General features: G+C 50.9%; 2 protein-coding genes and 1 long non-coding RNA gene across 11 annotated transcripts in view; 2 read left to right on the forward strand and 1 right to left on the reverse strand.

The window, feature by feature from the left end:
• The window catches only part of NEGR1 (neuronal growth regulator 1), a 188,009-nt gene extending 167,975 nt beyond the window's left edge, over window positions 1-20,034 (forward strand). For 2 of the 9 annotated variants that reach the window (XM_088169564.1, XM_088169558.1), the window contains 2 exons: window positions 156-14,044; window positions 14,413-20,034. In XM_088169564.1, coding sequence (XP_088025690.1) covers window positions 156-286 — 131 coding nt within the window. In that variant the 3' untranslated portion in view covers window positions 287-14,044; window positions 14,413-20,034. Of the gene's footprint in view, window positions 1-155; window positions 14,175-14,412 lie in introns of those variants that run through there. The other 7 variants (XM_088169560.1, XM_088169561.1, XM_088169562.1 and 4 more) reach the window with 7 other exon arrangements.
• On the reverse strand, window positions 17,383-23,950 carry LOC148222751 (uncharacterized). The gene is made up of 2 exons (XR_015805280.1): window positions 23,679-23,950; window positions 17,383-18,135 (listed from the first exon to the last, which is right to left on the reverse strand). It is a non-coding gene; the product is annotated as an uncharacterized LOC148222751 (long non-coding RNA).
• On the forward strand, window positions 18,257-20,034 carry LOC148222752 (uncharacterized). The gene is made up of 5 exons (XM_088169536.1): window positions 18,257-18,269; window positions 18,590-19,181; window positions 19,278-19,389; window positions 19,564-19,617; window positions 19,649-20,034. The coding sequence occupies exons 1-5, from the start codon at window positions 18,257-18,259 to the stop codon at window positions 19,820-19,822; spliced, it is 945 nt and encodes a 314-aa protein (XP_088025662.1). The 3' UTR covers window positions 19,823-20,034.
• Window positions 23,951-27,319: the final 3,369 nt, after the last annotated feature.

A 27,319-nucleotide genomic window follows, 5' to 3' on the forward strand; every position in this document is an offset into this window, starting at 1 on the left:
GGATGTTTTTCCCAATTGTCCCATGAGCTCCTGTCCTGTCCTGGCTGCACTGACACACTTTAAATCCGGGCTGGCTGTACAATAAATTGGCCTTTTTTCGCTGTCCTTCCTCTCTCTTTTCAGCCCAGTGACCACACCCTGTGCTTGTGTTGCAGCTCCCAGTACAGCCCAGTACGGCATCACCGGGCACGCCGAGGTGCTGCTCTCCTGCTGGTCCCTGGTGCTGGCGCTCTCCTCCCTCAGCAGCGTGTTCTACCTGAAGAACATCCTCCTGCACCACCTGTAAAAGACCCAAAGGAGGCTTTTAAGGATTGTGTGGAAAAGCGCTGATGGCTGGATCCAACCCGGTAGAGTTTGTGAAAAGCGGCGTGGGATGTAACCAGTGCTGACACGGGGATGATCGCCTTCTGTGGAATTGCTCATTATGTAAATACTTTAATTCGACTCCTTTTTCTTTTTTTTTTTTCTTTTTTTTTTTTTCTTTTTTTTTTTTTTTTTTTTCGGATTAGCTGCATTACCTTGTGGAGCAGTACACATTGTCCTTTTCTAAGACGTGAGAACTCTGAAATTACTTTTAGAGGATATTAATTGTGATTTCATGTTTGTAATCGACGAGTTTTCAGAAGCATTCAGTCATGGTCTGCTGAGTCGCAGGCTGTAGTTTACAAAAAAAAAAAAAAAAAAGATATTGCAGTAAAAATGTGCTTCTTTAAGGCTGCAATACAAACACTCAGTTCCCTCCTCGACTAGCATTCTATCCAAACTTACACAAAAAACATTTGTTCTTTTTTGAGTAAAAAAAAAAAAAAAAATCAAATAATATTGCCTTCAAAATATTTCTTCAAAATATTACACATATCTAGATTTTCTTCTAGCATGATATTCAGGTTTCAAGAATGAGCCTTGTACTATAACTGCGTTGTGCAGTACTGCTTTTGTTCTCTTCCCTCCTTCCTGCCAATTCAGCATGGTTGTGCCTTCATGAAACACGACTTTCCTCTTCCTCTCCAACCGGTCTGGAATGTGTTTTGGGAGATGCTGGAGCATCCTTTGGAGCATCAGGAATGTCCCGGGGAGGGCAGAGGTGCCCGGGGAGGCTCCTGTGCCACCTGCAGGAGCTGCTCCAGGGACGGGGTTTAGCTCAAGGCTGGCACCAGCTCCTCTCTGTTCCTCCCTCCGCCACCACTGACCTCTGTAAAAACGACATTTCCCGTTAGAAAAACAGAGCTCAAATTGTTTTGTGGCACCTTTTGAATGTCGGAGCGTTCCCCTAAAGCCAAATTCCCACCTGGCTGCAAATGTCAGGACCCTCCCTTTTGTATTACCGGCAAAGCCGGCGTGAATTGGTATTTTTCTTGCACTCAATTTTGTACTGGTTTGGCTGATTTAGCGATGATAAAGGATGCTTTGAACCGTGAGACACCTGCAGATCCCTGGAGTATCAAACAGAATTGAAACTCCACATATCCCTGTGGCAGCGAGGGTGCTCCTGCTGGGGGCACGAGGCTGTGCTTGGGAGAGCCACCAGGACCGGCAGGACTTGGGGACCAGGACAGGCAGGATTTGGGAGAGACCAGGACAGGCAGGATTTGGGGAAGACCAGGACAGGCAGGATTTGGGGAGCAGGACTGGCAGGATTTGGGGGAGACCAGGACAGGCAGGATTTGGGGGATCTGGACAGGCAGGATTTGGAGGAGCCACCAGGACAGGCAGGATTTGGGGACCAGGACAGGCAGGATTTGGGGGAGACCAGGACAGGCAGGATTTGGGGGATCTGGCAGACAGGATTTGGGGGACCAGGAGAGGCAGGATTTGGGGGATCTGGCAGACAGGATTTGGGGGAACCAGGACAGGCAGGATTTGGGGGGACCTGCTCCCCTCCCAGCCCCCACCCCCATCCCACGCTGACCCTCGAGAGGACACTGCTGTGACACAGAAGGACCAAGCTCAGAAATCGTGTGTCGTGGTGGTTTTTTATCCCTTCAAGCCCTGCACACAGATGCTGCTCACACTTCACACCTGACCGAGAGCTGCCACCTGTGTGACTCCCCGGGGTGGCCCTGGCCAGCAGCCCCTGGACACCACGAGCCCAGGCGGCCCCAAGAGCTCCTGACTTGCTCACAAACAATAAATGACAGCAGGAATAACGAAATTGTTGTCACAGAATCCCAGGCTGGGCTGGGTTGGGAGGGACCCCCAAAACCTGTCCCATCCCACCCCACCCCTGCCCGGGACAGGGAAAGGGACAGGGACAGGGATGGGGATGGGGATGGGGATGGGGACAGGGACAGGGACAGGGACAGGGACATTTCCACCATCCCAGGCTGCTCCAAGCCCATCCAGCCTGGCCTTGGGGGCCACAGCTCCACTTTCACTGTGATCATTCCCAGGTTCTGTGTTTGAGCTCCAGGAGGTGACACAAATTTCCCATTTTCCCCATTTTTTTTCTCCTCGCAGCAGGTGAGCAGCTCGGCCGAGCACTGGGAACACTCAGCTGTCCCAAAATCCCATTTTTTTCATCAAGGAGGACTCTGAGTTTCCTGGGCTCAGCGCCTCTGCTGTCCCTGCTGAGAAGGGGCAGGAACAGAGAATTTCACTCCCAAAGGTGGCAAAAACCCATCCCGGGTCTCTTTGCACGTGTTCACTGACAGACTGCATCATTTCTCTCATTATTTACAGCGTGTGCCAAGCAGTTGCTGTTTTCAGAAATGTTTTCAGGCGTTTTTTAAAACCTGGAATAACATGAAGGAAGCCATTCTGCAAGGAAAGGGTGCAAACTCGACTCCAGTGAGTTTATCAGCCCTGATATCGTGATCTCTCTTGTATTGCAGCTTTAAAGTGCTCTATTTTAGAATCCATTCACTAGAAACAGTGGTGCTGCAGGAAGTCTTGTGTCAGTGCAGTTTTTTGAAGGAAAAAATAAGGATATGGATAACCCCACCCCTGTGTGTGAAACTGGGAGAGGGTTCTATACTGTGGCTGGATCAAACCCTGCATTCCAATGATACACTGCATTCCAGTGACTCCTGAAATTTGGAACCTGACCTTTCCAGCAACAGAATAGAATGAACGGCAGCTTTATTAAATATGGAAAAAAAAAAAAAAAAAAAAAAAAGAAAAGAATACACAGTGAAGTGTTGAATGTTTGCATTTGCACCAGGGAGAGGCTCTGGGTGACAGACAGGGACGAGATGTCCTGTGCCATGTTTGATTTCCACCTGGATGGGGGGGGGAACATCCCCCTTGAGGATCCCAGAAGGAAAAACCCAAAGCCACAAGAAGAGCAGAGCTGGGAGCTGTGTCTGGGTGCCAGGGGGGTCTCTGTGGGGCAGGAGCTTGCTGGCAGTGCTGGGGGGTGGGAGGGACCACAGGGGCTCTGCAGCCTGGATTGGGGGATTGGGGGATTTGGGGGATTTGGGGGTTTGGGGGTTTGGGGGTTTGGGCAGGACTGGAGCTGCAGCAGATGGGGACAGATGGGGACAGAAGGGGACAGAAGGGGACAGAAGGGGACACCTGGTTCTGGGTGAGCTGGGCTGGGACAGGCTGGCATCTGTGCTCCCAAAACTGGCACCACAGAGTGACCACAGCCATGGGAGAGGGTTTGGGGCTGGGAGGGACCCCCCGGTGCCAGCCCTGTCCCTTGTGGGGCGCGCTCTGGGTTTGTTCTGGGCTTCCTCACCCTGTCCTGTCTGACCCCACTGATTCCCCCCTTCCCAACACGGAAACAAAAGGTTCGGCTGGGGATTTCCATCAGGGGAGCCCCCAGGCTGGGAGGTCACTCAGGGCTGTGTCCCCACCCTGCTGTGACCCTGCTGTGACCCTGCTGTGACCCTGCTGAGACACTGACACTGCTGTGACCCTGCTGTGACACTGCTGTGACACTGACACTGCTGTGACACTGCTGTGACACTGCTGTGACACTGCTGTGACACTGCTGTGACCCTGCTGTGACACTGACACTGCTGTGACACTGACACTGCTGTGACACTGCTGTGACCCTGCTGTGACACTGCTGTGACCCTGCTGTGACACTGACACTGCTGTGACACTGACACTGCTGTGACACTGCTGTGACACTGCTGTGACCCTGCTGTGACACTGACACTGCTGTGACCCTGCTGTGACCCTGCTGAGACACTGACACTGCTGTGACACTGACACTGCTGTGACACTGCTGTGACACTGCTGTGACCCTGCTGTGACACTGACACTGCTGTGACCCTGCTGTGACCCTGCTGTGACACTGACACTGCTGTGACACTGACACTGCTGTGACACTGCTGTGACACTGCTGTGACCCTGCTGTGACACTGACACTGCTGTGACCCTGCTGTGACCCTGCTGAGACACTGACACTGCTGTGACACTGCTGTGACCCTGCTGTGACACTGCTGTGACACTGACCCTGCTGAGACACTGCTGTGACACTGACACTGCTGTGACACTGGCATTGCTGTGACACTGACCCTGCTGTGACACTGACACTGCTGTGACACTGGCATTGCTGTGACACTGACACTGCTGTGACACTGCTGTGACCCTGACACTGCTGTGACACTGCTGTGACACTGACACTGCTGTGACACTGCTGTGGCCCTGGCACGGTGCTGCCACTCAGCTGAGGGGTGTCTCACAGCTCAGGAACAAAGGCAGTTTCTCAAGGGTTTGTAGTTGGCAGGATCCTTCAGAGCCAGACAGCTTTTTTTAAACTTTTCAATAGGTTTTTTTTTTTTAGAGTCGATGCTGTTTTTAAGATCCAGGAGTGTTAAACCCATCCCAGTGACAGCTGCTTTTTTTGCACATTTTCTGAGCAAGTGTTCGAAATAGACAATGGCAAATGTTCTGCTACCAAAACCTCCACGGAGTCCACAGAACTGTGTTTTGAAGAATGTGTATACCAAAATATCTATTTACATGGATAAATATGCCTTAAAGACTGAATATGCATTTACTTCTGAGGCTGGGTCTGCCTCGTGCCCAGTCTGGAGGTAAATAATCCACATTTCACAGCTGCCATGGAGGGGGTTGGAGGAAAAAAAAAATAATAAAGGAGAGGGGGAAAGCATTTCTTTTAAAAGAATCTTCAACAATTTTCAAATCCTTGCATGAACTGCCATGAGTGAGGAGGAGCAGGGAGAGGATGGAGCCTGGCACTCCAGCACTGGCAGTGTGGGGTTTGCTGTGGGGCCACCAAAAACTGCCCCATCCTCTTCCATGTGCCCCACACACCCAAACCCCTCCGAGCTGGGGCAGGGTGAGGGCTCTGGGTGTTCCCCAACCCCACAGGGCTGTGGGAATGGGGGGCACATCCCCAAACCCTCCTGCCACGCTGCAGCTGCCAACGCAGGACACAGAGAAATGAGGAAATGTTGGCCAAAAAAAAAAAAAAAAAAAAAGAGGGAATTTAAAAAACAGGAATGAAAAATTCTCCATTCAGCCTTAGTGTTGAGAGCAGAGGAATCAGTGCTGGCAGGGAAGGGAGCTCTGAATTTGGGCAGCAGGGATGTGGCAGGGCAGGGATGCTGTGCTGGGGTTCAATCCTTGTTTGTGTTCCTTCCCTGAGCCCTGAGGGCAGGGCAGGGATTTATTGTGCAGTCAGGAAAAGTCCATAATCCACCTGGAAACAGGCAGGGCAAGGCAGGGCCACCGAGCTCTGGTGGGGAAGGGATTCTCAGCAAATCCTGCTCTCACAGCTCCGTGTGAGCAAGGGCTTTGCTGGGGCACCTTCAGCTGTTTGCTCCAGCTCCTGATGCCTAATTCATGAAGAGCCCCAAGGTTCTTTTTTATTAGAAAATTCTCATGCTAAAAAACGCAGCGATCAGCAGATTTGCCAGCTCTCATAAGCTCAGTTTTCACTCGCTGATATCTCAGGGCAGAGGAATCTGCGCTGTGGGATGAGGGAGGAGCAGAACCCACCCGCCCTGGCTGCTCTGCCCTTGGCTGGGATCAGCTGGGAGAGGCTCGGGGGTCTCTGCTGGGGGCTCAGGGGCTGAACCTCAGTCCCAAGTGATGCCAGAGTGATCCTGAGGGTTTGCTCTGGTTTATTCCCCAGGAGATGGGAGGGGTGTGACAGAGCCTGCACAAACGTGGCCACAGCAGAGCCTGGCTTCTCCCTCAGCGACCTCTGCCAGGAGCAGCCCAGCTCAGAGTGACCCCAAATGCCCAGCCCCAGCACGGGGACAGCCCCAGCATCCCAGGAGCACCAGCAATGTCCCTTGTGCAGCAGGGAAGGACAGGGAGGGGACAGCAGAGCTGCGCTGATCTCCCAGGAATTGGGATGTTCATTATCCCACCCCCTTCCTCCCCTGCTGCCAGCTCACAAACTGCCCGCAGTGGGGATTGCATTCCAGCCCGAATTTTATTCCTCCTTTTAGGATTTTCTCAGCCCAAACCAAGCCCGGCTGGCCCGTGGCACGCTGTGATTTCTGTGCAGTGCCATCAGTTTGTCCACTTCCCTTCCCAGCCCCACCAGAGGCATCAGCGCCCAGGACACCCCTCAAATGTGAGCCCCAAATGAGAACAACCCCCCAAGCCTGGAGCAGCAGCCTGGTTTCCCAATGGGTGGCTGAGGATGAGATTTCCAAGAATTTCCAGATTTTCTGAGCCACATTTGCCCACCCTGGCTCTGGTTTTTAGCTGTTTTTGCTATAAACCTCCTTTTTTCCGGGGAGGGTGGGTAATTCTGCCTTGCAGGGCTGCTCGGGGTTTGTGTCCCTTCAGCCGGGTCCTGCAGGAATTTGGGCTCTGCACGGTCCCTTAGGCTGGGAAAGCTCTCAAACCTTCAAGGAGCTGATTTTCCTCTCTTAAATGAGCTGCGAAAAGAGCTGAGTTTCAAATCCATTGTTTTTTCATTGTCCTTGACCTTCTTACAGCTTTTACCATAAAGGAGAAAAAAAAATTAACTTTGGAGTAAATGACTGCAAATCCTTCCCCAAAAACATTTTAAAAAGAGCCTGGGGGGCTGAGAGAGGGGAGCAACAGCTCTTGCTTGCCACTGTTTTCTGTATAAAGAGGATTTAATGTGTGTTTGCCAAAAATTACGGCTCCTAAATCCCTGTGACTCGTTTAGAAATGACTTTTAGCAGGACAGGTGCACGTGTCCTCCCCGGTACTCTGTGTTGTGAGTGGCAGAAAATCAAAATGTGTGATGGGACAGGAACGTTCCTGTGTGCTGCTCCTGAGCCCTTGGGCTCTGGGTCTTGGTCCCTGTGTTTTTATCCCTGTCTCTTCCTTCCCATCTCTTAATCCTGGTCTCTTGGTCCTTTTCTCTCAGTTCCCATCTTTGGTCCCTGTCCCCTTTTCCCCTTCTCTTGATCCCTGTGTCTTTTTCTCCTTCTCTTGGTCCTCTTCTCTCCATTCCCTTCTCTTGGTCCCTGTCTCTCTCCCCCATCTCTTGGCCCCTTTCTCTCGGTCCCCTTCTCTCAGTTCCCATCTCTCAGTCCCTATTTCTTGGTCCCCTTCTCTTGGTTCCCTTCTCTCTCCAGCCATGGAGAAGGGGAAGGCAGGGGCAGAAACAGGGGCAGGAACAGGGGCAGGAGAAGGAGGAACAGGAGGAGGAGGAGGAACAGAGGCGGGATAAGGAGGAGGAAGAGGAGGAGGAGGAGGAGGAGGCTGCAGCCCAGGCTGAGCTCCCACCCCATTTCAGGACCCAAAAAAAGCCATTGGACAAAGACAACAGCAGAGTCGCTGCTGGGGCACGGAGGGCTGAGCTGTCACCCTCTCCGGTGGCACAAATCCCTCTGGGATGCTCCTTGGCTCCCTGCCCTGGCCACGTCCGTGCTGCCACCCTCAGGGGCAGCTTTGGAGTGGCCAATGTCACCTGAGCCCTGCCAGCCTTTCCCTTCTGCCCTGGCAGCCTCACTGAGCTCCTCGCTCTCTGCTCCGACTCCTTAAGCACCTTTTTCAAAAGGCCACGCTGTGAGAGAGCGCATTTAAAGAATTAATTTCCCGCAGTTAATCACCCTCTGGCGCTGCTCGGGAAGGCGGCGGCGCAGTCAAGAGGCTCTGAGGAGCTCCTGGTGTGGCATTTCCCCGCAGAGATGGAGCATCAGACACTTCATTCCTCGGGAAAAAAGCGGCTGAGGGCTTTGACCTTCTGCTGGAATACAGAATTAGCACTCCAGTAAAGGTTAATGAGCACGAGGAGGGAGGAGAGGAGTTTTCAGGGGAATATTTCTGAGATGGGATCCAGCACGAGCAGGGCTCCGGGCAGGGCTGCTCTGGCAGCAGGACAAGGTCCCCTGGGCCACCAGGATAAAATCCCCTGGCCACCAGGACAAAATCCCCTGGCCACCAGGACAAGATCCCCATGGCCACCAGGACAAGGTCCCCTGGCTACCAGGACAAAATCCCCTGGGCCACCAGGACAAAATCCCCTGGCTACCAGGACAAAATCCCCTGGGCCACCAGGACAAGCTCCCCTGGGCCACCAGGACAAGCTCCCCTGACTACCAGGACAAAATCCCCTGGGCTACCAGGACAAAATCCCCTGGGCTGCCAGGACAGGCTCTCCTGGCCACCAGGACAAGGTCCCCATGGCCACCAGGACAAGGTCCCTGGCCACCAGGAGAGGAGCATTTCCCAGAGCTCCATTCAGCCTTGGCTCCGTTCTCAGCTGGGATCCCCGTGGGTCTCACTCCAGGCGTGTTCATTTTTCTGACAATTGTGATCTTGAATTCGATTCCTCTCCTCGATTCCTCACCCAGCTGGTGCTGGTGTGCAGGAATTCCTTTGCCATATGGGAAAGGTTTGCCAGGATTGCTGCCAGGCTCTTCCCCTTTCACCAGGATCTCCTCCAGAAGAGTTGGTTTGGCCAGTCCGGGCAAAAAAACCTCCCAGCCTTTCCTCCATCCCAAAACTTGCTCAGTTTCTAATCCTCTCCCACCCAAAATCATGGCATCGTTGCTGTAAATGACAAATGAGATAAATACCGGGGGGACACCTCAAAAGAATGTCAAGAATTAGGGCTGCTCTAATTTAATAATCACTTTATTGTGTACATTACTTCTGTCATCAAAGGCACTTTACCCGAATTTAATGCTCACGCCTCTGGAAAAACCCGGGAGTTCTGACAAGCGCTTTAATATTCCAACAGATTACAAATATTTTTGGAAAATAATTCTTTCCACAGGCTGAGGTAGAAAAGCAAAAGCAAAGCACAGCTCACCAAGGCAGGTGCTGCTCAGCACCAGCGACTTCATCCCAGAATTGTGGAGGGGTTTGGGCTGGAAGGACCTTAGGGACCCCCCAGTGGTGATGGACAGTGCCTTTGGAGGGGTTAATGAGAATAAAGAACGTTTAGGATAAAAATCCCCACAGCATGGAGTAATTTGTATTTGCTCAGTGTGACAGACAGCCTTGGAGGGAGGCAGAATTGGGTATAATTATCCCAACTGTTGTAATTAAACAGCTCCAGCTCAGGTTCCAGAGGGCACAGCCAGGGCAGGGAATGTCCAAGCACAGTTTGGGGCTGGGGCAGGACCTGCCTGGGGACACCATCGTCCTGCAGACCCCAAACCCCCAAATTCCCAAATCCCTCAACATCTGCAAACTCCAAGGCTGGAGTTGGTGACTGAGGGGCAAAGAGTGGCGTGCACCAAAAATCAGCTTTAGGGAAAATGCTGGGATCCAGCTCAGCTCCTGCCCTAACCCTTTCCCCCCAGGGCATCTTCCTGCTTTTGCTCTCTATGGGATAAATTCCTGGAATAAGAGCAGAAGCACCCTGTTATAGGGGATATCCCTGCAGACCCATCCCAGAGTCCCTTCCAAGCCCTCCCTGGGGTGTTGCTGTCCCCAGGGAAGGGGGGGGTGACTCTCCAGCACCCCCTCCCAGTCAATCAGAGATGCAGATGCAATTAGCAAAGCTCCTGCAGATGTTCTTCATTAAAGCAGCCCACCCCGGGCCCACACGAGGCAATCACCCCCCAAAACGCCTTCCTGCTCTCAGATGTTCCCAATCACTGCAGGATCCTGCAGGAATATTATTTTTGCAGGAGTAAACCATTTGCTAAATAAGCCACCTGTTAAATAAACACTCCCACTCTCCAAATATTGTTATTTTGTTTTCCAGCCTATGCACAATCTGGATTTATTTTAGATGAAAAAAGATAATCACCAAAGCAAAAAAAAAACAACCCAAAAAACAGTATTTTGACTATTTGCAACTATCCATCTTGTGAGCACATCTGCTCCTTTGCAAGCTGGCAGAGCTCTTACACTCAAAGAGATTCACAGCTCCTTATTCAGCCCGGAGCTAATGAATTTCCATCAGCAGGGCTCGGCACTCTTCCCTTCTTTGTCACTTCCTCCAGCCTCAATTGCTCCTGCTCCCCTTTTCCCTCTTCTGAGCTGTTCCCACAGGGACAAACCCATCCCAGATCGCTTCAGCAAAGTTGTCACGGGAGTGAGGACAGAGCTCAGCCAAAAAATCACAACATTTCGTGAGCTGTGAGAGCCAAGTTCACCTCAATCCTGAAACAGCAGGATGGGGAACCTCAGGAAAATGGGATGGGATGGGATGGGATGGGATGGGATGGGATGGGATGGAATGGAATGGAATGGAATGGAATGGAATGGAATGGAATGGAATGGAATGGAATGGAATGGAATGGAATGGAATGGAATGGAATGGAATGGAATGGAATATTTCCCTGGAAGGGATCTACATCAGTTGAGCAGGGTTCAAACAGCAGCAGAGCCAGCAGAGCTGACACTCAGCCTCTTGTCCCGTGCAGGGAATGGGATATTGCATCACATGGAGTCATGGAATTGTTTTGGGTTGGAAAATCTCCCCTGGGATTCTCCAATCCAACCATGCCCAGCACTGCCAAGGCCAGCACTGCCCCGTGTCCCCAAGTGCCACATCCACAGGGCTGTCACACCCTCCAGGGACGGGGACCCAGCCCTGCCAATGCCTCCACCCTTTCCATGGAAATATTCCCAGTGTCCAAGCCAAACCTCCCTGGCACAGCTCCAGCCTCTTCCTGTCGCTGATCCCTGGGAGCAGATCCCAGATCCCAATTCCCAGATCCCAATTCCCAATTCCCAGATCCCAATTCCCAGTTCCCAATTCCCAATTCCCAGTTCCCAATTCCCAGCCAGCTCCATCCCCCGAGTGCTGGGTACTGACATTGGCCACCCATTCCACGCGGCTCCAGCGGTTTGCACATCTGGCAGGGAATCGCGCTGTCACAACGGCTGGCTGAGCCCAGAGGGAGGGGACACTGTGGGGACAGTCCTGCTCCAGGGTATTATGGGATGATCCCGTGGGGATCAGCCCATGGCAGTGGAGCAGTAAAAGCTGGGAGGGATGATCTGAGTGCAGGAAACGTGTCCATGTTATAAATACATTATAAATACATTATAAATACATTATAAATACATTATAAATATTATAAATGCGGGGCTCTGGCATTGGGAAATTGCAGGAGCAGGACTTTATCTTCCCCCCCAGTCCTTGTCCCCGCCTGTCACCCAGCCTTGCTGTGCCCATCCTGTCCTGCTGCTGTCCCCACGTTCAGGAAAACAAGGTGTTCACCCAAACTCTGGCTCTTTCACCCCCAGCCCGGCCCCACAACTGCACTGGGGTTTTTCCTTTGCCCTCTGATTGAGGCAGAGCTCTCCAGGCAACCTCACACCCCACCCTCACCCTTTTAATCCCCGGCTCATCCAGCTCCAGCAGCTTTTAAACGCCAAACCCCGGCAGCTCACGGGACCTTTCCCAGGGTTTTTGTGCATTTTGACTCTAATGTCGATTCTTAAATAATTCCACAGATCCTGTGCTACTCGTTTCACTTCAAACTCAGCTCACAAATTAATGGTGTGTGTTAATTGGGCAGCTAATCCCCCTCCCAGAATGATAAAGAGAAAACAGCCTTAAAAATTATCATAATGCTTCTCAGTGTTTGGTGCTGTGCTGCAAACATGTTAAAGATATTTTTAATAAATGAGAGGCCTTAATTAGAGCGGGATGAGCCCTACAGTGCCCCTCCACATAAAATACACACGTGTAGGGTGAAAGAAGGAAGAGTTGGATCCTTTCAGGGCAGACCCTTTTCCTCAATTCTCCATCTCAACCCTTTCCATGAAGAAATCCAGGGTTCCTTTCCTTCAAAGCATAGACTCGAAATTCCTACACCCATCTCAGGGGCAGCATTAAATATTAAAGTCAGATATTAAATTTTCAAGGGACCTAAATTAAAGCTGAAGTACTGGAAAATACGTGTTGCTGCATATTTAATGGCAAAGATTTGGTAATTAACTTTAGAAATCTCTCGCGCTGGGACAGAGAGGGGCTGCCCAATAAAATGTGACCTTCCAGGGGCTGCAGCTTCCCTGGGCTCTGTGGAATTCCTGTGCCAGCCCTCTGCCTTCTCCGGGCTGGAATTCCGGGGGACAATCCCAAAATCCCATCCCTGCTGCAGGGAACAGCCCCAGGGGGAGGAGGAGAAGTTTTTTTATTTATCTTTAACCCCCAATGTCCTGAGAAAGGCTCCAGGAAGTGGCTGCTCCAAGGCTATTGCTAATTAGGGACCATTAATTATGCGGTTTAAAGTCTTACCTTTCCTTGCTTTTCCATACCTTTCATTCCTTTCCCTTACTTTCCCTTCCTTTTCCTCACCTTTTCTTACTTTTCCTTCCTTTTCCTTTATTTTTCCTTCATTTTTCTTCCTTTTCCTTAATTTTCCTCACCTTTCCTTCCTTTCCCTTCCCTTTCCCCAGGCAATTCCCAAACCCTGAGCTCAGTTCTGGGCAGCCCCTGCCCTTTCCCCCCTCCATTCCCGGGTGCTGGGAAAGGAGAAAAGGAGAAAATGGGAAAAGGGGAAAAAGGGAAAAGGAGAAAATGGGGAAAATGGGAAAAGGGGAAAAGGAGAAAAGGGGGAAAGAGGAAAATGGGGAAAAGGGGGAAAATGGGAAAAGGGGAAAATAGGAAAGGGGGGAAAGGGGAAAAGGGGAAAATAGGAAAAGGGGAAAAGGGAAAGAGGGGAAAATGGGAAAAGGGGGAAAGGAGGAATGGGGAAAATGGGGAAAAAGGGAAAAGGAGAAAAGGGGAAAAGGGAAAAAGGAGAAGAGGAGAAAAGGGGAAAAGGGGGAAAGGGAAAAAGAGGAAAAGGAGAAAAGGGGGAAAGGGAAAAAGGGGAAAATGGGGAAAGGGGAAAATGGGAAAATGGGAAAAGGGGGGAAGGGGAAAATGGGGAAAAGGAGAAAAGGGGAAAAGGGAAAAAGGACAAAAGGAGAAAATGGGAAAAGGGGAAAATGGGAAAAGGGTCACTGCTTGCACAACTGAGGGAATAAAGAGCCATTTCCCCCTCTCCCAGCCAGGCTCATCCCTGCCTGCACACCAAGGACAATCTGCAGCTCCAGCTGCTCTCCAGGGAGGGGACAGGGGCCAATGGCAGGGCCTGGCTCAGGGGTTTGGAATAGGGAATGAAATTGAAATTAAATCAAATATAAAATAAAATAAAATAAAATAAAATAAAATAAAATAAAATAAAATAAAATAAAATAAAATAAAATAAAATAAAATATTTTTCCCTTCCTGGTGAGTACAGCTTTCCAGGGAAAACTTTAAAAACTTTTTTTTTTTTTTTTATTTTTTCCTTTCCTGGTGGCTGCAGGGCTGTCCCCTGACCAGCAGCCACGTGTGGAACATTTGCAGTTCTGCATTTCTGACCCAGATCCCATTATTGCCCCACTGCTGCCTCATCCCGAACCTCCAGAGCTCCCAGGAAGGGGAATTTGGCTCCTGGGCAGACCCAAAAAAATTCTTAAACCACCAACAGGGGGTTGCAAAGTAGACGTGCAGCAATTTATTTATTTCTTTATTTTCCCAACAAAAATCCAGCGTTTTGGGAATCTCCAGCACATTTGTGATGTCCCAACAGAATCCCGGGATTGGCCAGGCTGGGAATTGCAGCTCCCAAAGGTCCTGAGAGCAAAGCAGGCCAGGGGGGATGGACTGGGATGGACTGGGGTGTGCTGGGATGGACTGGGATGTGCTGGGATGTGCTGGGATGTGCTGGGATGGACTGGGATGGACTGGGATGTGCTGGGATGGACTGGGATGTGCTGGGATGGACTGGGATGTGCTGGGATGTGCTGGGATGTGCTGGGATGGACTGGGATGTGCTGGGATGTGCTGGGATGTGCTGGGATGGACTGAGATGGACTGGGATGTGCTGGGATGGACTGGGATGCACTGGGATGTGCTGGGATGTGCTGGGATGTGCTGGGATGCACTGGGATGCACTGGGATGCACTGGGATGTGCTGGGATGCACTGGGATGCACTGGGATGTGCTGGGATGCACTGGGATGCACTGGGATGTGCTGGGATGCAGTTGGGTTCTGTTAGGATGCACAGCCCTTCCCTCAGGAACAGAATCCAGGATTGGGGAATCACTGCAGTGCTGAGGGACTGAGATGGACTGGGATGGACTGGGATGGACTGGGATGGACTGGGATGGACTGGGATGCCCAGGATGCAGCTGGGTGTTTTTGGGATACACTGAGATGCAGTTGGGTGTATTTGGGATGCTCGGGATGCAGTTGGATGTTTTTTGGGATGCAGCTGGGGTTTTGGGGATGTACTGGGATGTGCTGGGATGCACTGGGATGCCCAGGATTCAGTTGGGTGTTTTTGGGATGCCCTGGTTGCAGTCCCCACCCCAGCCAGCCCAGCACTCCCACTCATTCCCCACCAGCCCTGGGCAGGCTCCAGGGTCCCCTCTGTCCCCTGGGGTCCCTGCAGACCAAGGCCAGCATTCCCTGGAGCTGCTGACAGGGAAGATCCACACCCAGGAATGCAGCACAGCCTGGAGATCCCCGGGGAGAGATGGGGATTAAATTAAATGGCAATTTAATCAGGGTTTGTTTGTTAAAATCAGCCTGAAACAGGAGAAAGGAGCCCAGGGGAGAATTCCCTGTGGGATAGCTGCAGCCTGACCCCACGGGCTTCCCCTGATTCACAGAGTCACAAAATCAGAGTCACAAAATCACAAAGAGTCACAAAGAATCACAAAGAGTCACAAAAATCACAAAATCACAGAGAATCACAAAATCACAAAGAATCACTGAGGTTGGAAAAGGCCTCCAGTATCAGCAATTCTATTCCATCAAACTGCCTTGGAAAAGCTAAATCGGTTTTACATAAGGCTGATGAATGAAAACCGATATTTCCCACTCATTTCGAGCTCTTTAAGTGCTCAAAAATCCCTTTGGCAAAAGCCCAGCGTCCTTTTTCCTGCAGGGTAAAGGAGTGAGGTGAATCCAGGCTGGAAGTGCTCCGTCAGAAATCAAACCTGCCAGGTTTGACTCGTGTGCTGTGACAACCAACCACCCACAGCCATCAAACGCTCTTATTAAAATAAACACCAAATCAGAGAGGTTCACACCTCGGTGCTTTAAACAAAGCAAACCCCGCTGGGTTTGTGTAACAGACAGGGAGGGCCGGCCCTGGCTCTTGACTTAGGAATTTCCATTTTCATTCATGGCAAATATTGGCCTCGCCTCCTCGTTTCCTACAGAAAGTGAGGCAGAGCCATGCAGTGAAAAATGGGAAAGAATAAAATCGGCCTGTACATGGAAGGGTTTGACTGGAGTCCACAGTGAAAAAGTGCCAGGTAATCCTAAACAATTCCAGAATGTTTGCAAAGTGGAGTGAGAGCCACCTCAGTGATCCAAGGAAAGCGAGGACACGTGGAATTCTCAGTCCCAAATATAAAAAACTCTCTAAAGAATATCCCACACACCCTGTTAAAAAAAAAAAAAAAATAGAATTTCCCAAACCTCAGCTTAGTTAAATAAATTTATTCTGATTTTATTAATGATGGGGCTGAAGAGAACTCAGCATGGGAGCTGAGTCTTGATGAGCTGCAGGTCTGTGAGCCCCGAGCTGAGGGGTGACCCAGAGCCAAAACCAATCCCGGGTTTATCCCAGACAAGCCAAGAGCACCAGGGAAAGCAAAGCCGAGTCCCAGCCCTGTGAGAGCAGCTCCCTCCCAGGGGAATCCTTGCCTGAATCCATAATAAATCCAAGAATAATCACAAATCATGGAATGCTTTGTGTTGGGAGGGACCTTAAAGCCCATCCAGCTCCTGTTCCCCGCTGCTCCCACAGTCCCAGGCTGCTCCAGCCCAGTCCTGGGCGCTGCCGGGGATGCAGGGGCAGCCCCGGCTCCTCTGTGCAGCGTTTCTGTGCAATGTGCCATTGTCCCCGCTCCAGAGCCATCGGTTCATCACATTCCGGGCCATTCCCACCACCCAGCCCTGCCAGAACCCCTCCTCCAGCCCGAGGCCCAGAGTTTATTTGGAAAGATCAGATCCTTTATTTGTTTCCTGGCTTGTTTGCAGCTGCCAGCAGCGCCAGCCAAGCGAATCCAAGGAAATGCAATCGCTGGCAGTGCCCTGGTCACCCCTGCCCTGCTGCAGAACCCATTCCCACGGCTGGGCCGGCTCCAACTGCATCAAATCCCACTCAAACCCCGGCCGGCAGCAGCAGCCGGGCACAAAAACATCCCCAGAGCTCCTGGCAGGGATGGAGCAGGGCCAGCTCCCACCTGGGAGGCACCTGGGGCTGGGAATTCCTCACCCCCCTGCCCGGGCCAAGGAGATCGTTCCACGTGTGGGCAACACTCGGCCAGTCTGACACACAGAGCTCCTTCCCAGCGAGGGTTTGGTCCCCGTTCCCAGTTTGGAATTGATCTCCATTCCCAGTATGGATTTGATCCTCATTCCATTAAGGATTTGATCCTCATTCCCAGTTTGGATTTGATCCTCATTCCCAGTGTGGATTTGATCCTCAGTCCCAGTCTGGATTTGATCCTCATTCCATTAAGGATTTGATCCTCACTCCCAGTCTGGATTTGATCCCCATTCCCAGTCTGGATTTGATCCTCACTCCCAGTCTGGATTTGATCCTCATTCCCAGTTTGGATTTGATCCTCATTCCCAGTTTGGATTTGATCCCCATTCCCAGTATGGATTTGATCCCCATTCCCAGTTTGGATTTGATCCTCATTCCCAGTTTGGATTTGATCCTCATTCCCAGTTTGGATTTGATCCTCACTCCCAGTGTGGATTTGATCCCCATTCCCAGTCTGGATTTGATCCTCATTCCCAGTTTGGATTTGATCCCCATTCCCAGTTTGGATTTGGCTCTGGGGTGCAGATCCCCTGAGCTGCCTCTCCCTGAGGGACCCCGAGCCCCAGAGAGGACAAAGCCATGAACCCAGCAAATGCACAAACCACGGGAGATGCTGAGTCCCTTTTCCCTCCAGCCCCTCTGTTTTGTGTCCAGGATTGTTTTTAATTCCCAAATCAGGTTGCAGATTGTACCTTGTGTTACGACTAGCAAAGGATAATTATACATATATATATATAAATATATATTTTACTCTTTTTTATTGGTTTCTAAATAATTCCCCTCGGGGTGCCAGGACAAGGTGAGGATTTTCGTTTTTCAGAAGTGGTTTACAGTAACTAAACTCAACGGATGCCTTATTCCTGAGGATGGCAGGAGTGCTGGAAGAGGAGCGAGCCCCCGTTCCCAGCTCCCTGCAGGGATCCCGGCGGGCAGCGATGCCTCAGGCAGGGAGGGTTTCTGTGGAAAGGGCAGCAGGACGGGACCAGAAGGAGGAGTTGGGGTCTGAGAGGTGCCTTGAGATCCCAGCTAGGGCTGACATTGCCAAACCCAAGCCCTCAGGAAGTGGCAGGAGCCTTCTGGGGGCTCTCAAGCCGGGGCAGATCGTTCCAAGCCCAGCGCTGCAGCACACACGGTGTCTGTGTCCCTGCCCCACACATCCCTCCTCGCCATCCCATTCAAATCCTCTTTAAAACACAGAGATTTCTCCAAAGCCACTCCCTGACTTCCCTGTCCCCTCACTGCTGTACAACGGGCAGGGAAGAAAATCACTTTGCCAGAGGAAAATCCCAGAAATTTTTCCTTAGGTTATGAGCAGAACTTCTCCCAGGATTAAACCACGGTGACTTTTCCTTTTCCTTTTCCTTTTCCTTTTCCTTTTCCTTTTCCTTTTCCTTTTCCTTTTCCTTTTCCTTTTCCTTTTCCTTTTCCTTTTCTTTCAATTCGTTCAGCCTGAGGTTGGCAGAGCCCCGAGCTCATTCCAGGTTCTCCTCCAGCCTGTAGGGATGAGTGCATTTATTGCTGCATCTGCCCTCCAAATTCAATCCCAAATTCAATCCCAAATTCAATCCCAAAAGGATCCGGGGCCAGCACTCCCTGGTGGGGTTGGGAAGCTCCCATGGAGCCTCCTGGTGATCCCAAGTTGTTCCCACAGCACTTTGACCCCTCCTTGGATTTTTCCTGGTGGGATCAGGGGATCCAGCCCCACTGGATGATCCTGGTGGGATCAGGGGATCCAGCCCCACTGGATCTGTCCTGGTGGGATCAGGGGATCCAGCCCCACTGAGGGCTCCCCCTGCTCTGCCTGACCAGACTTCCATTGATTCCCTGGATCCAGGATTCCTCTGGAATCAGGGCACAGCTTTGGGATGACCCATGGGGTGTTACAGCCCCAACCCCCCCCTGGCATCAGGAACATCCCAGCAGGGATTTCCTGGCAGCTGAACCCCAGGAAAACCACCAGAGCACGCTCACCCCAAAGTCCCTTCTGCTGACCCCAAAAATCTACCAACCCCAAAAATCTACCGACCTCAAAAACCCGCCAAAACCCAAAAATCTGCCAAACAAAAAAACCTGCCAGCCCCAAAAAAATCCAACCCCAAAAAAATCGAACCCCAAGAATCCGCTAGCCTCAAAAATCCAACCCCAAAAATCTGCTGGCTCCAAAAATCCGCACTCAAAAATCCGCCAACCTCAAAAATCCTCCATCCCCAAAAATCCGACAACTCCAAAAATCTGTCAGCTCCAAAAATCCAACCCCATAAATCCGCTGGCCTCAAAAATCCATCAACCCCAAAAATCTGCCAACCCCAAAAATCCACCAACCCCAAAAATATCCAACCCCAAAAATCCAACCCCAAAAATCCGCTGGCTCCAAAAATCCAACCCCAAAAAATCCAACCCCAAAAATCTGCTCACCTCAAAAATCCAAACCCAAAAATATCCAACCCCAAAAATCTGCTAGCCTCAAAAATCCAACCCCAAAAATCCGCTGGCTCCAAAAATCCAACCCCCAAAAAATCCAACCCCAAAAATCTGCTAGCCTCAAAAATCCAACCCCAAAAATCCTCTAGCCTCAAAAATCTGCTAGCCTCAAAAATCCAACCCCAAAAATCCGCTGGCCCCAAAAATCTGCTAGCCTCAAAAATCCAACCCCAAAAGTCTGACCCCAAAAATCCAACCCCCAAAAAATCCAACCCCAAAAATCCGCTAGCCTCACAAATCCTGCCCCAAAAATCCAACCCCAAAAATATCCAACCCCAAAAAATCCGCTGGCCCCAAAAATCTGCTAGTTTCAAAAATCCAACCCCAAAAATATCCAACCCCAAAAATCCGCTGGCTCCAAAAATCCAACCCCCAAAAAATCCAACCCCAAAAATCTGCTAGCCTCAAAAATCCAACCCCAAAAATCCGCTAGCCTCAAAAATCCAACCCCAAAAATCCGCTGGCCCCAAAAATCTGCTAGCCTCAAAAATCCAACCCCAAAAATCCAACCCCATAAATCCGCTGGCCCCAAAAGTCCGACCCCAAAAATCCGACCCCCAAAATAAAGCCCAGCAGTTCCTCCAGCCCCGGGAGCAGCCTGTGTCGCTTCGATGTGCTCGTGTGTGGGGTGAGGAGGGTGGCCCTGTCGTGCGTTGTTCGTGAGCTGTTCTTCCCCAGAGAGGTGTCCCATGTAAAATAACGTCAGTGCAAAGTGTATATTTTATGTGAGAGGAAAAAGAAAAAAAAAATACATTTTAATAAAAGGTAAAGCTTTGTTTAGCTGTAAAAAAAAAAAATGGCAACTGTTCAAGTGTACAGTAACTTCTTACTAATGTATGAAAATCTGTGATATTTTTGATTTGATTGTATTTGTATTGCCCAAATAAAACATTTTGGCTGTATTGTTCCTAACTCTTACCTTTCCTTTTTGAGGGGGGGAATTTATTTATTTATTGTTCCTGTATTGTTCCTAACTCTTACTTTTCCTTTTTGAAGGGGGGAATTTATTTATTTATTGTTCCTGTATTGTTCCTAACTCTTACTTTTCCTCTATAAGGGGGGAAATGTATTTATTTATTTTTCCTGTATTGTTCCTAACTCTTACTTTTCCTTTTTGAGAGGGAAAATGCATTTATTTATTTTTCCTGTATTGTTTCTAACTCGTACCTTTCCTTTTTGAGGGGGGAATATATTTTTTTATTGTTCCTGTATTGTTCCTAACTCTTACTTTTCCTTTTTTAAGGGGGGGAAATGTATTTATTTCACAATAATTGACTTTATTCGGGGACAGAGGAGAGGAATGACCACATTTTCCGTAGTAAATTTCCAGGCGCCCTGAGTGAGCATCCCTCTTGTGTTGCAGCTCCTGCAATGAATTCCTGGATGGATTTTCCTGCACTTTGTTGTTTATTGGTGAGAAAGGAACAATTCTTCAGCTCAGGCGGAGCTTGGGGAGAGTCCTGGAGGATTCTGCCAGGGGAACCCTGCGGGGACGGAGCTGTGACACCCCTGGGGACGGGGACATTTCAGGGAGAGAATTCCCGGGATATTGGGAAGGAATTGTTCCCTGGAAGGGGCTGGGATGGAATTCCCAGAGCAGCCGTGGCTGCCCCTGGAGTGTCCCAGGCCAGGCTGGGACAGTGGGGGTGGCACTGGGTGGGATTTGAGATCCCCCCCGATCCAACCCAGTCTGGGACTATGGATGCACTGGGATGTACTGGGATGTCCTGGAATGCACTGGGATGCACTAGGGTGTCCTGGGATGTACTGGGATGCACTGGACACAGGACAGAGCTGAGGGATGGACACAGAGCTGATGGAGGGGACACAGAGCTGAGGGACAGGGACACAGAGCTGGGGGATGGACACAGAGCTGAGGGATGGGGACACAGAGCTGAGGGATGGGGACACAGAGCTGAGGGATGGGGACACAGAGCTGAGGGATGGACACAGAGCTGAGGGATGGACACAGAGCTGAGGGATGGACACAGAGCTGAGGGATGGGGACACAGAGCTGAGGGACAGGGACACAGAGCTGAGGGATGGACACAGAGCTGAGGGATGGACACAGAGCTGAGGGAGGGGACACAGAGCTGAGGAATGGGGACACAGAGCTGAGGGAGGGGACACAGAGCTGAGGGATGGACACAGAGCTGAGGGATGGGGACACAGAGCTGAGGGATGGGGACACAGAGCTGATGGAGGGGACACAGAGCTGAGGAATGGGGACACAGAGCTGAGGGAGGGGACACAGAGCTGAGGGATGGACACAGAGCTGAGGGAGGGGACACAGAGCTGAGGGAGGGGACACAGAGCTGAGGGAGGGGACACAGAGCTGAGGGATGGGGACACAGAGCTGAGGGATGGGGACACAGAGCTGATGGAGGGGACACAGAGCTGAGGAATGGGGACACAGAGCTGAGGGATGGACACAGAGCTGAGGGATGGACACAGAGCTGAGGGAGGGGACACAGAGCTGAGGGATGGGGACACAGAGCTGAGGGACAGGGACACAGAGCTGAGGGATGGACACAGAGCTGGGGGATGGACACAGAGCTGAGGGATGGGGACACAGAGCTGAGGGATGGGGACACAGAGCTGAGGGACAGGGACACAGAGCTGAGGGATGGGGACACAGAGCTGAGGGAGGGGACACAGAGCTGAGGGATGGACACAGAGCTGAGGGATGGGGACACAGAGCTGGGGGATGGACACAGAGCTGATGGAGGGGACACAGAGCTGATGGAGGGGACACAGAGCTGATGGAGTGTCCCCCCGTGCCCCAAACCCGCACTCCCGGCACAAAAACCCCAAATCCTCCCCGCATCCGCCGCGTTTCCACGGCAACCCCGCCCAGGCAGAGCTCCCGCTCGGAATGTTCCTGTGGCAGGGGAATAAGGATGGGAAACAGCGCTCGGGAAAACGCTCCCGTCTCCAAAGGGCCCCGAACACCTCGGGAGCACCGGCACGGTCCCGACCCGCCTCACCTGGAGCTGCGACACACGGTGAGGCCGGGATGGGAAATGTCCCGGGAATGTCCCGGGAATGTCCCGGTGCCTGAGCTGCTGGGATCAGGAATATCCCAGGAATATCTCGGGAATATCCTGGTGCCTGAGCTGCAGCTGGAGCAGGAGCCGGGATCAGGAATATCCCAGGAATATCCTGCGAATATCCCGGTACCTGCCCCAACTGCCGGAGCAGGAGTTGGGATCAAGAATATCCCGGGAATATCTCTGGAATATCTCGGGAATATCTCGGGAATATCCCGGTGCCCACGCCGCCTGAGCGGGAGCTGAAATCGGGAATATCCCGATAATATCTCGGAAATATCCCGGGAATGTCTCTGGAATATCCTGGGAATATCCCGGGAATATCCCGGGAATATCCCAGGAATATTTTAGTAATGTCTCTGGAATATCCCGGGAATATCCTGGGAATATCTCGGGAATATCCTGGGAATGTCTCGGGAATATCTCGAGAATATCCTGGGAATATCTCGGGAATATCCTGGGAATATCTCAGGAATATCTCAGGAATATCCTGGGAATATCTCAGGAATATCTCGGTGCCGGCGCTGCCTGAGCGGGAGCTGAAATCGGGAATATCCCGGGAATATTTTAGGAATGTCTCGGGAATATCCTGAGAATATCTCGGGAATATCTCGGGAATATCCCGGTGCCGGCGCTGCCGGAGCGGGATCCGGGATCAGGAATATCGGGAAGAATCGGTCCCGGAGGATTTTCCTGTCATTCCCGTCGTGTTCCAGAAGGAATCCCGGCTGTTCCCAACCTTCGTGGCCCAAGGCCAGGGGTGTTTGCGGGCTGGGGTCACAGCAGCCGAGGTTGGGGTCACTGTCACCCCCGATTTGGGGACCCCCCTGGATTCCCACTGGGAGCGGCCACTTCCCAAAGGAGGGAACCCCAGAGGGGCTGAGCTGCTGCAGAGCTGGAGCCCCAAAAATCTACAAACCCAAAAACCTGCCTATACCAAAAACCCTCTGGCACCAAAAATCTGTCATCACAAAAAATCTGCCAACTCTGAAAAATCTGCAAACCCCAAAAAACCTGCTGACCCCAAAAACCCGCTGACCCCAAAACCTGTCATCCCCAAAAATCTGCCCTGCCCTTCATTATATTCAGTATCAAATTTATTGGAAGGTTTCAATATTTACTGGAAGGATTCACCTTGGGCAGTGCCAGAGCCCGGCCAGGGCTGAACCCAAATCCAATCCAAGGTGGATTTTGGTCACGAGATCCAAATCAAATCCAAGGTGGATTTTGGTCACGGGATCCAAATCCAATCCAAGGTGGATTTTGGTCACGGGATCCAAATCCAATCCAAGGTGGATTTTGGTGACGAGTTTGACACTTTTCTAAGTTTTGGTTCATGCACACATTGGGGTCAGTGATCCCCCCACAGCCCCAGGCTGTGCAGTCTCAGCCCCTCTGGTTTTCCCCCTTTCCCTTCCCATTGTTTCTGATTTTTGGGTCCCAGTTGTCCTTGATTCTCCAGCTGGAAAGGAATTGTTTTGTCCCTGCCCTGAGAACAGAACTCACCAACACCTGACATGAAATTCCAGAGTCACACAGCAAGCAGCAGAGATTCTGGAAAACAGAAAACAGAAAACCCAAAGCATCAGTCCGTGGACAGCAGGCTGCTCATCCCAAAAAGCAGCAGCAGCTCCAGGCTCCAGTGGGACGATGCCCTCCTTGAATTCCCTCTGCTTTTCCCAGAGCTCTTCCTGAATTCCCTCCCCCTGCCCAAGTGAATTTTAATTCTCAGTGAATTCCCCGTGAATTCTAATCACTAATTCTAATTCTACCCTGATCACTCTGCTCCACTCCGACTTTATAGTCCCAATAAACCCTTAAAGAGAGCAGCAGGCTGGGTTTATTCTGATGGATTGCACCTGCCCACTCTCTTGCATTTTAAGGTTTCCTCATTACTGGGTGTTGAAGAATTTAATTTCTGAGTGTGTGTAATAAACCTTGTGCTCCAGCCACTTAATTGGTTCAGCGGTGCTGCTGTGCCCGGGCTGCAGAGGCAATAAAAGGAGCACAGAAAAGGAGAATATGAACAGTCCTGACTTTGTACAGATAAGCTCAGCAGACAGGTCGTGCTTTAATTAATACATGGAGAGCAAAGAACTCTGCCTTAAAGAGAGATCAAAGAATTCCTTGTGATTATTTATTTGTTTATTAATTTATTTTTAAACATTTAAACATCTGCATCCCTTACAGGACTTGAGCTCTGAGATCGTGCACCCCAAGAAAAAGGCATTTTGCTCATTAAATTCTGTGCCCAAATAACAATTTAATCATCACTTTTATCAGAAGATCCTCTCTAATAATTATCCCTACTTAGATTTAAATACTTACTTAGGCTTAAACTGACCATGAATTAAATTCATTGTGCAATTTCTCCCACCAAAGATCTTTGCAGATGGATTTCAAAAGGAGATGAGTGGGGTTGGGTGCTCTGAGGGTCTCAGTGAGGAAAATGAAAATGTGATTTGAGCAGCTTGGTCTGCAGGGAGTTAAATGGGGATCAAACATAAATATTGTACCCATATCTATAAATTATATTAGAAATAGAACAGAGTTTTGCTGCTAGTTGCTTCTAGGAGGTTTTGCTTCTTGCACATGGAAATTCCAGCAGCTCTTCCCTTCCAGGGCAGGGAATGGAGCTGGGAAGGGGCTGGAGAATCCCTGAGGGAAATGGGAAGGGGCTGGAGAATCCCTGAGGGAAACGGGAAGGGGCTGGAGAATCCCTGAGGGAAATGGGAAGGGGCTGGAGAATCCCTGAGGGAAATGGGAAGGGGCTGGAGAATCCCTGAGGGAGCTGGGGGGGCTCAGCCTGGAGAAAAGGAGGCTCAGGGGGAATTTCTGGCTCTGCACAACTCCCTGACAGGAGGGGACAGCCGGGGGGATTTGGGATCTGGGAACAGGGACAGGAGGAGAGGGAACGGCATGGGGAGCTCAGGGTGGATTTTGGGAATATTCCCAGCCCTGGTGACCTCCTGAGCCCTGGGGAAAGGTTGGACCCCGAGGTCTGAGGGGCTTTTCCAGCCTGGAGCTCTGAGCCCACCCCAGTCCCTGCCTGTCAGGGGTGGCTCAGGTGGATCCTCCACACCCCAAACCCTCCCTGGTGGGAGCAGCAGCAGCTCCTTCTGCTGGGCCACCAGCTTCCCTCTGTTCCTGCCCTCTGGAAATCACATTTCCTTGCTTTTCCTACCTGCAAATGCCAGCAGGAATTTTAATGGGATGTTTGCCTTGCTTGAACAAATGCAGCCTTCATTAGTTGTTATTTTTCCCAGCCATAGGCAGTGGCAAATCCCACGCCAGACTTTTGTGACTGTGTCTAATAAATGTTGCCTCGAGGCCTGGTGCTGTGTTTAACAAGCACAGATCTTGCTGCTTTCCTGGCCTTTCTTCCCAAAAAAGAAATCTCTGCTGCTGCCTCACGCTCCCCATCCTCCCTTTGCTGGCAGGAAAAATCTTTTTTTTTTTCTTTCCAAGGTTCTGAGCGGAGATTGTTTTCTACACTTTCAAAAAAAAAAGGGACCAAAACAACACCAAAAAAAAAAAAAAGCCTCTTTTTCTTGATTTGCTGCCTTTTGCTTAGGAAAAGGAAGAGTCGGTGACATTTGGAGTGCTGGGGGAACCATTCCATGCCTCTGTGAATGTATGGAAGAAGGAAATGCATCCTCGTGCTGCCTGCAAGCATCTCCTCCCCTCCCTGAACTTCCTTTACGCTCCTCCTTACTTTCTAGAAAACCATTTTTTGTGCCAAAAACCCCCCAAGTTCAACGCCAAGGTCACCCAGATCTTTCTCTACGAGTGTGTCCCTCGGCAGTAAAATATCCAGGAGAATCCAATTGCCTCATTGATGGGGATCCATAGAACAAAGTCACGCACGGGGGATGCAGTCATGGATGGCACTGGGGTGTTGCTGATGATGCCATAAATACGAGATGGGTCCCTGGGGGTCCAGACGAGGCAGTTAATCCACAGAGCACCAGGTGGGAATGATTCTGCTTTTCCTGCCACCACCACTGCCTGGCCTGAGCTGCAGGGACCCCCAGGAGCCCTGGATCCATCTCCCGGTCCTGCAGAGACCCCCAGCAATCCCACCCTGTGCTGGGAGCTTCGTCCAACCCCTCCTGGAGTCCTGACAGCAGGAATTCTCAGGACACCTCTCTGTCATTTCTGGGTGCAGCTCCTCTGCCTCTGCCCCCATTGTCATTTTTATAGATCCATTTTTATATATCTATTTTTATACATCCATTTTTATATATTTATTTCTGTATATCCATTTTTATATATAATTTTATATCTTTATTTTTATATATAATTTTTATATATCCATTTTATATATCATTTGTATAGATTTATTTTTATATATAATTTTATATATCTATTTTTATATATTTATTTTTATATATAATTTTTATACATCCATTTTTATATATCCATTTTTTATGGGACCCAGGCTGTGATCCCCAGTTTCAGGCTGGATTGCACAGGCAGGTTCTGGCTGAGCAGGACCCCGGGAATTCCTGGCAGCGGTGCCGTGTGCAGGTGAAGAGTTCCCCCTGCTGCACTGAGCTGGGTGTCCTGCAGCCAGACCCTGCCCGGGCCACGGGGACATCCCGGGAATGTCCCTGCCCTGGGGACATCCCTGCACTCACCTGAGCACATCCCGGGAATGTCCCTGCCCCGGGAATGTCCCTGCACTCACCTGAGCACATCCAGGGAATGTCCCTGCCCTGGGGACATCCCTGCACTCACCTGAGCACATCCCGGGAATGTCCCTGCCCTGGGAATGTCCCTGCCCCTGGAATGTTCCAGCCCTGGCAGCGCTGCCCAGGCAGGGCTGGGTGCCCATCCCTGTGGCATTTCAGTGCCCTGTGCATGTGGCACTTGGGGACACGGGCCAGCCCAGGGGTCACAGCAGCTCCTGTTCCCGCACTCCCATCCAGTTTTCCCCCTGGACAATCCCGTGCCGGGAGGCACCAGCAGAGCCCAGAGCAGGAGCCCAGCTCTGCTTCCACCAAAAGCTGCAAAGAAAACGCTGGGATTTAACTTAACAGCCCTTGGTGGATTTTTCTGGGGCAGACAATACCAGGAAGGATCATTTATCATAAGTACATTCCTCTAATATTCAGAGAAACAATTTTTCAGCTCTGTGTTATCTG

Source organism: Sturnus vulgaris, chromosome 9 (assembly GCF_052056855.1).
Source record: "Sturnus vulgaris isolate bStuVul1 chromosome 9, bStuVul1.hap1, whole genome shotgun sequence".
Taxonomy (NCBI): domain Eukaryota; kingdom Metazoa; phylum Chordata; class Aves; order Passeriformes; family Sturnidae; genus Sturnus; species Sturnus vulgaris.

Bases quoted from the DNA above. Each gene is read 5' to 3' on its own strand.
- LOC148222752 (XM_088169536.1), top strand. The intron at 19,182-19,277 runs CTCAAAAATCCA...AAATCTGCTAGC, and splicing joins AACCCCAAAAATCTGCTAGC to CTCAAAAATCCAACCCCAAA. The intron at 19,390-19,563 runs ATCCAACCCCAA...CTAGCCTCAAAA, and splicing joins AAAAATCCAACCCCAAAAAT to ATCCAACCCCAAAAATCCGC.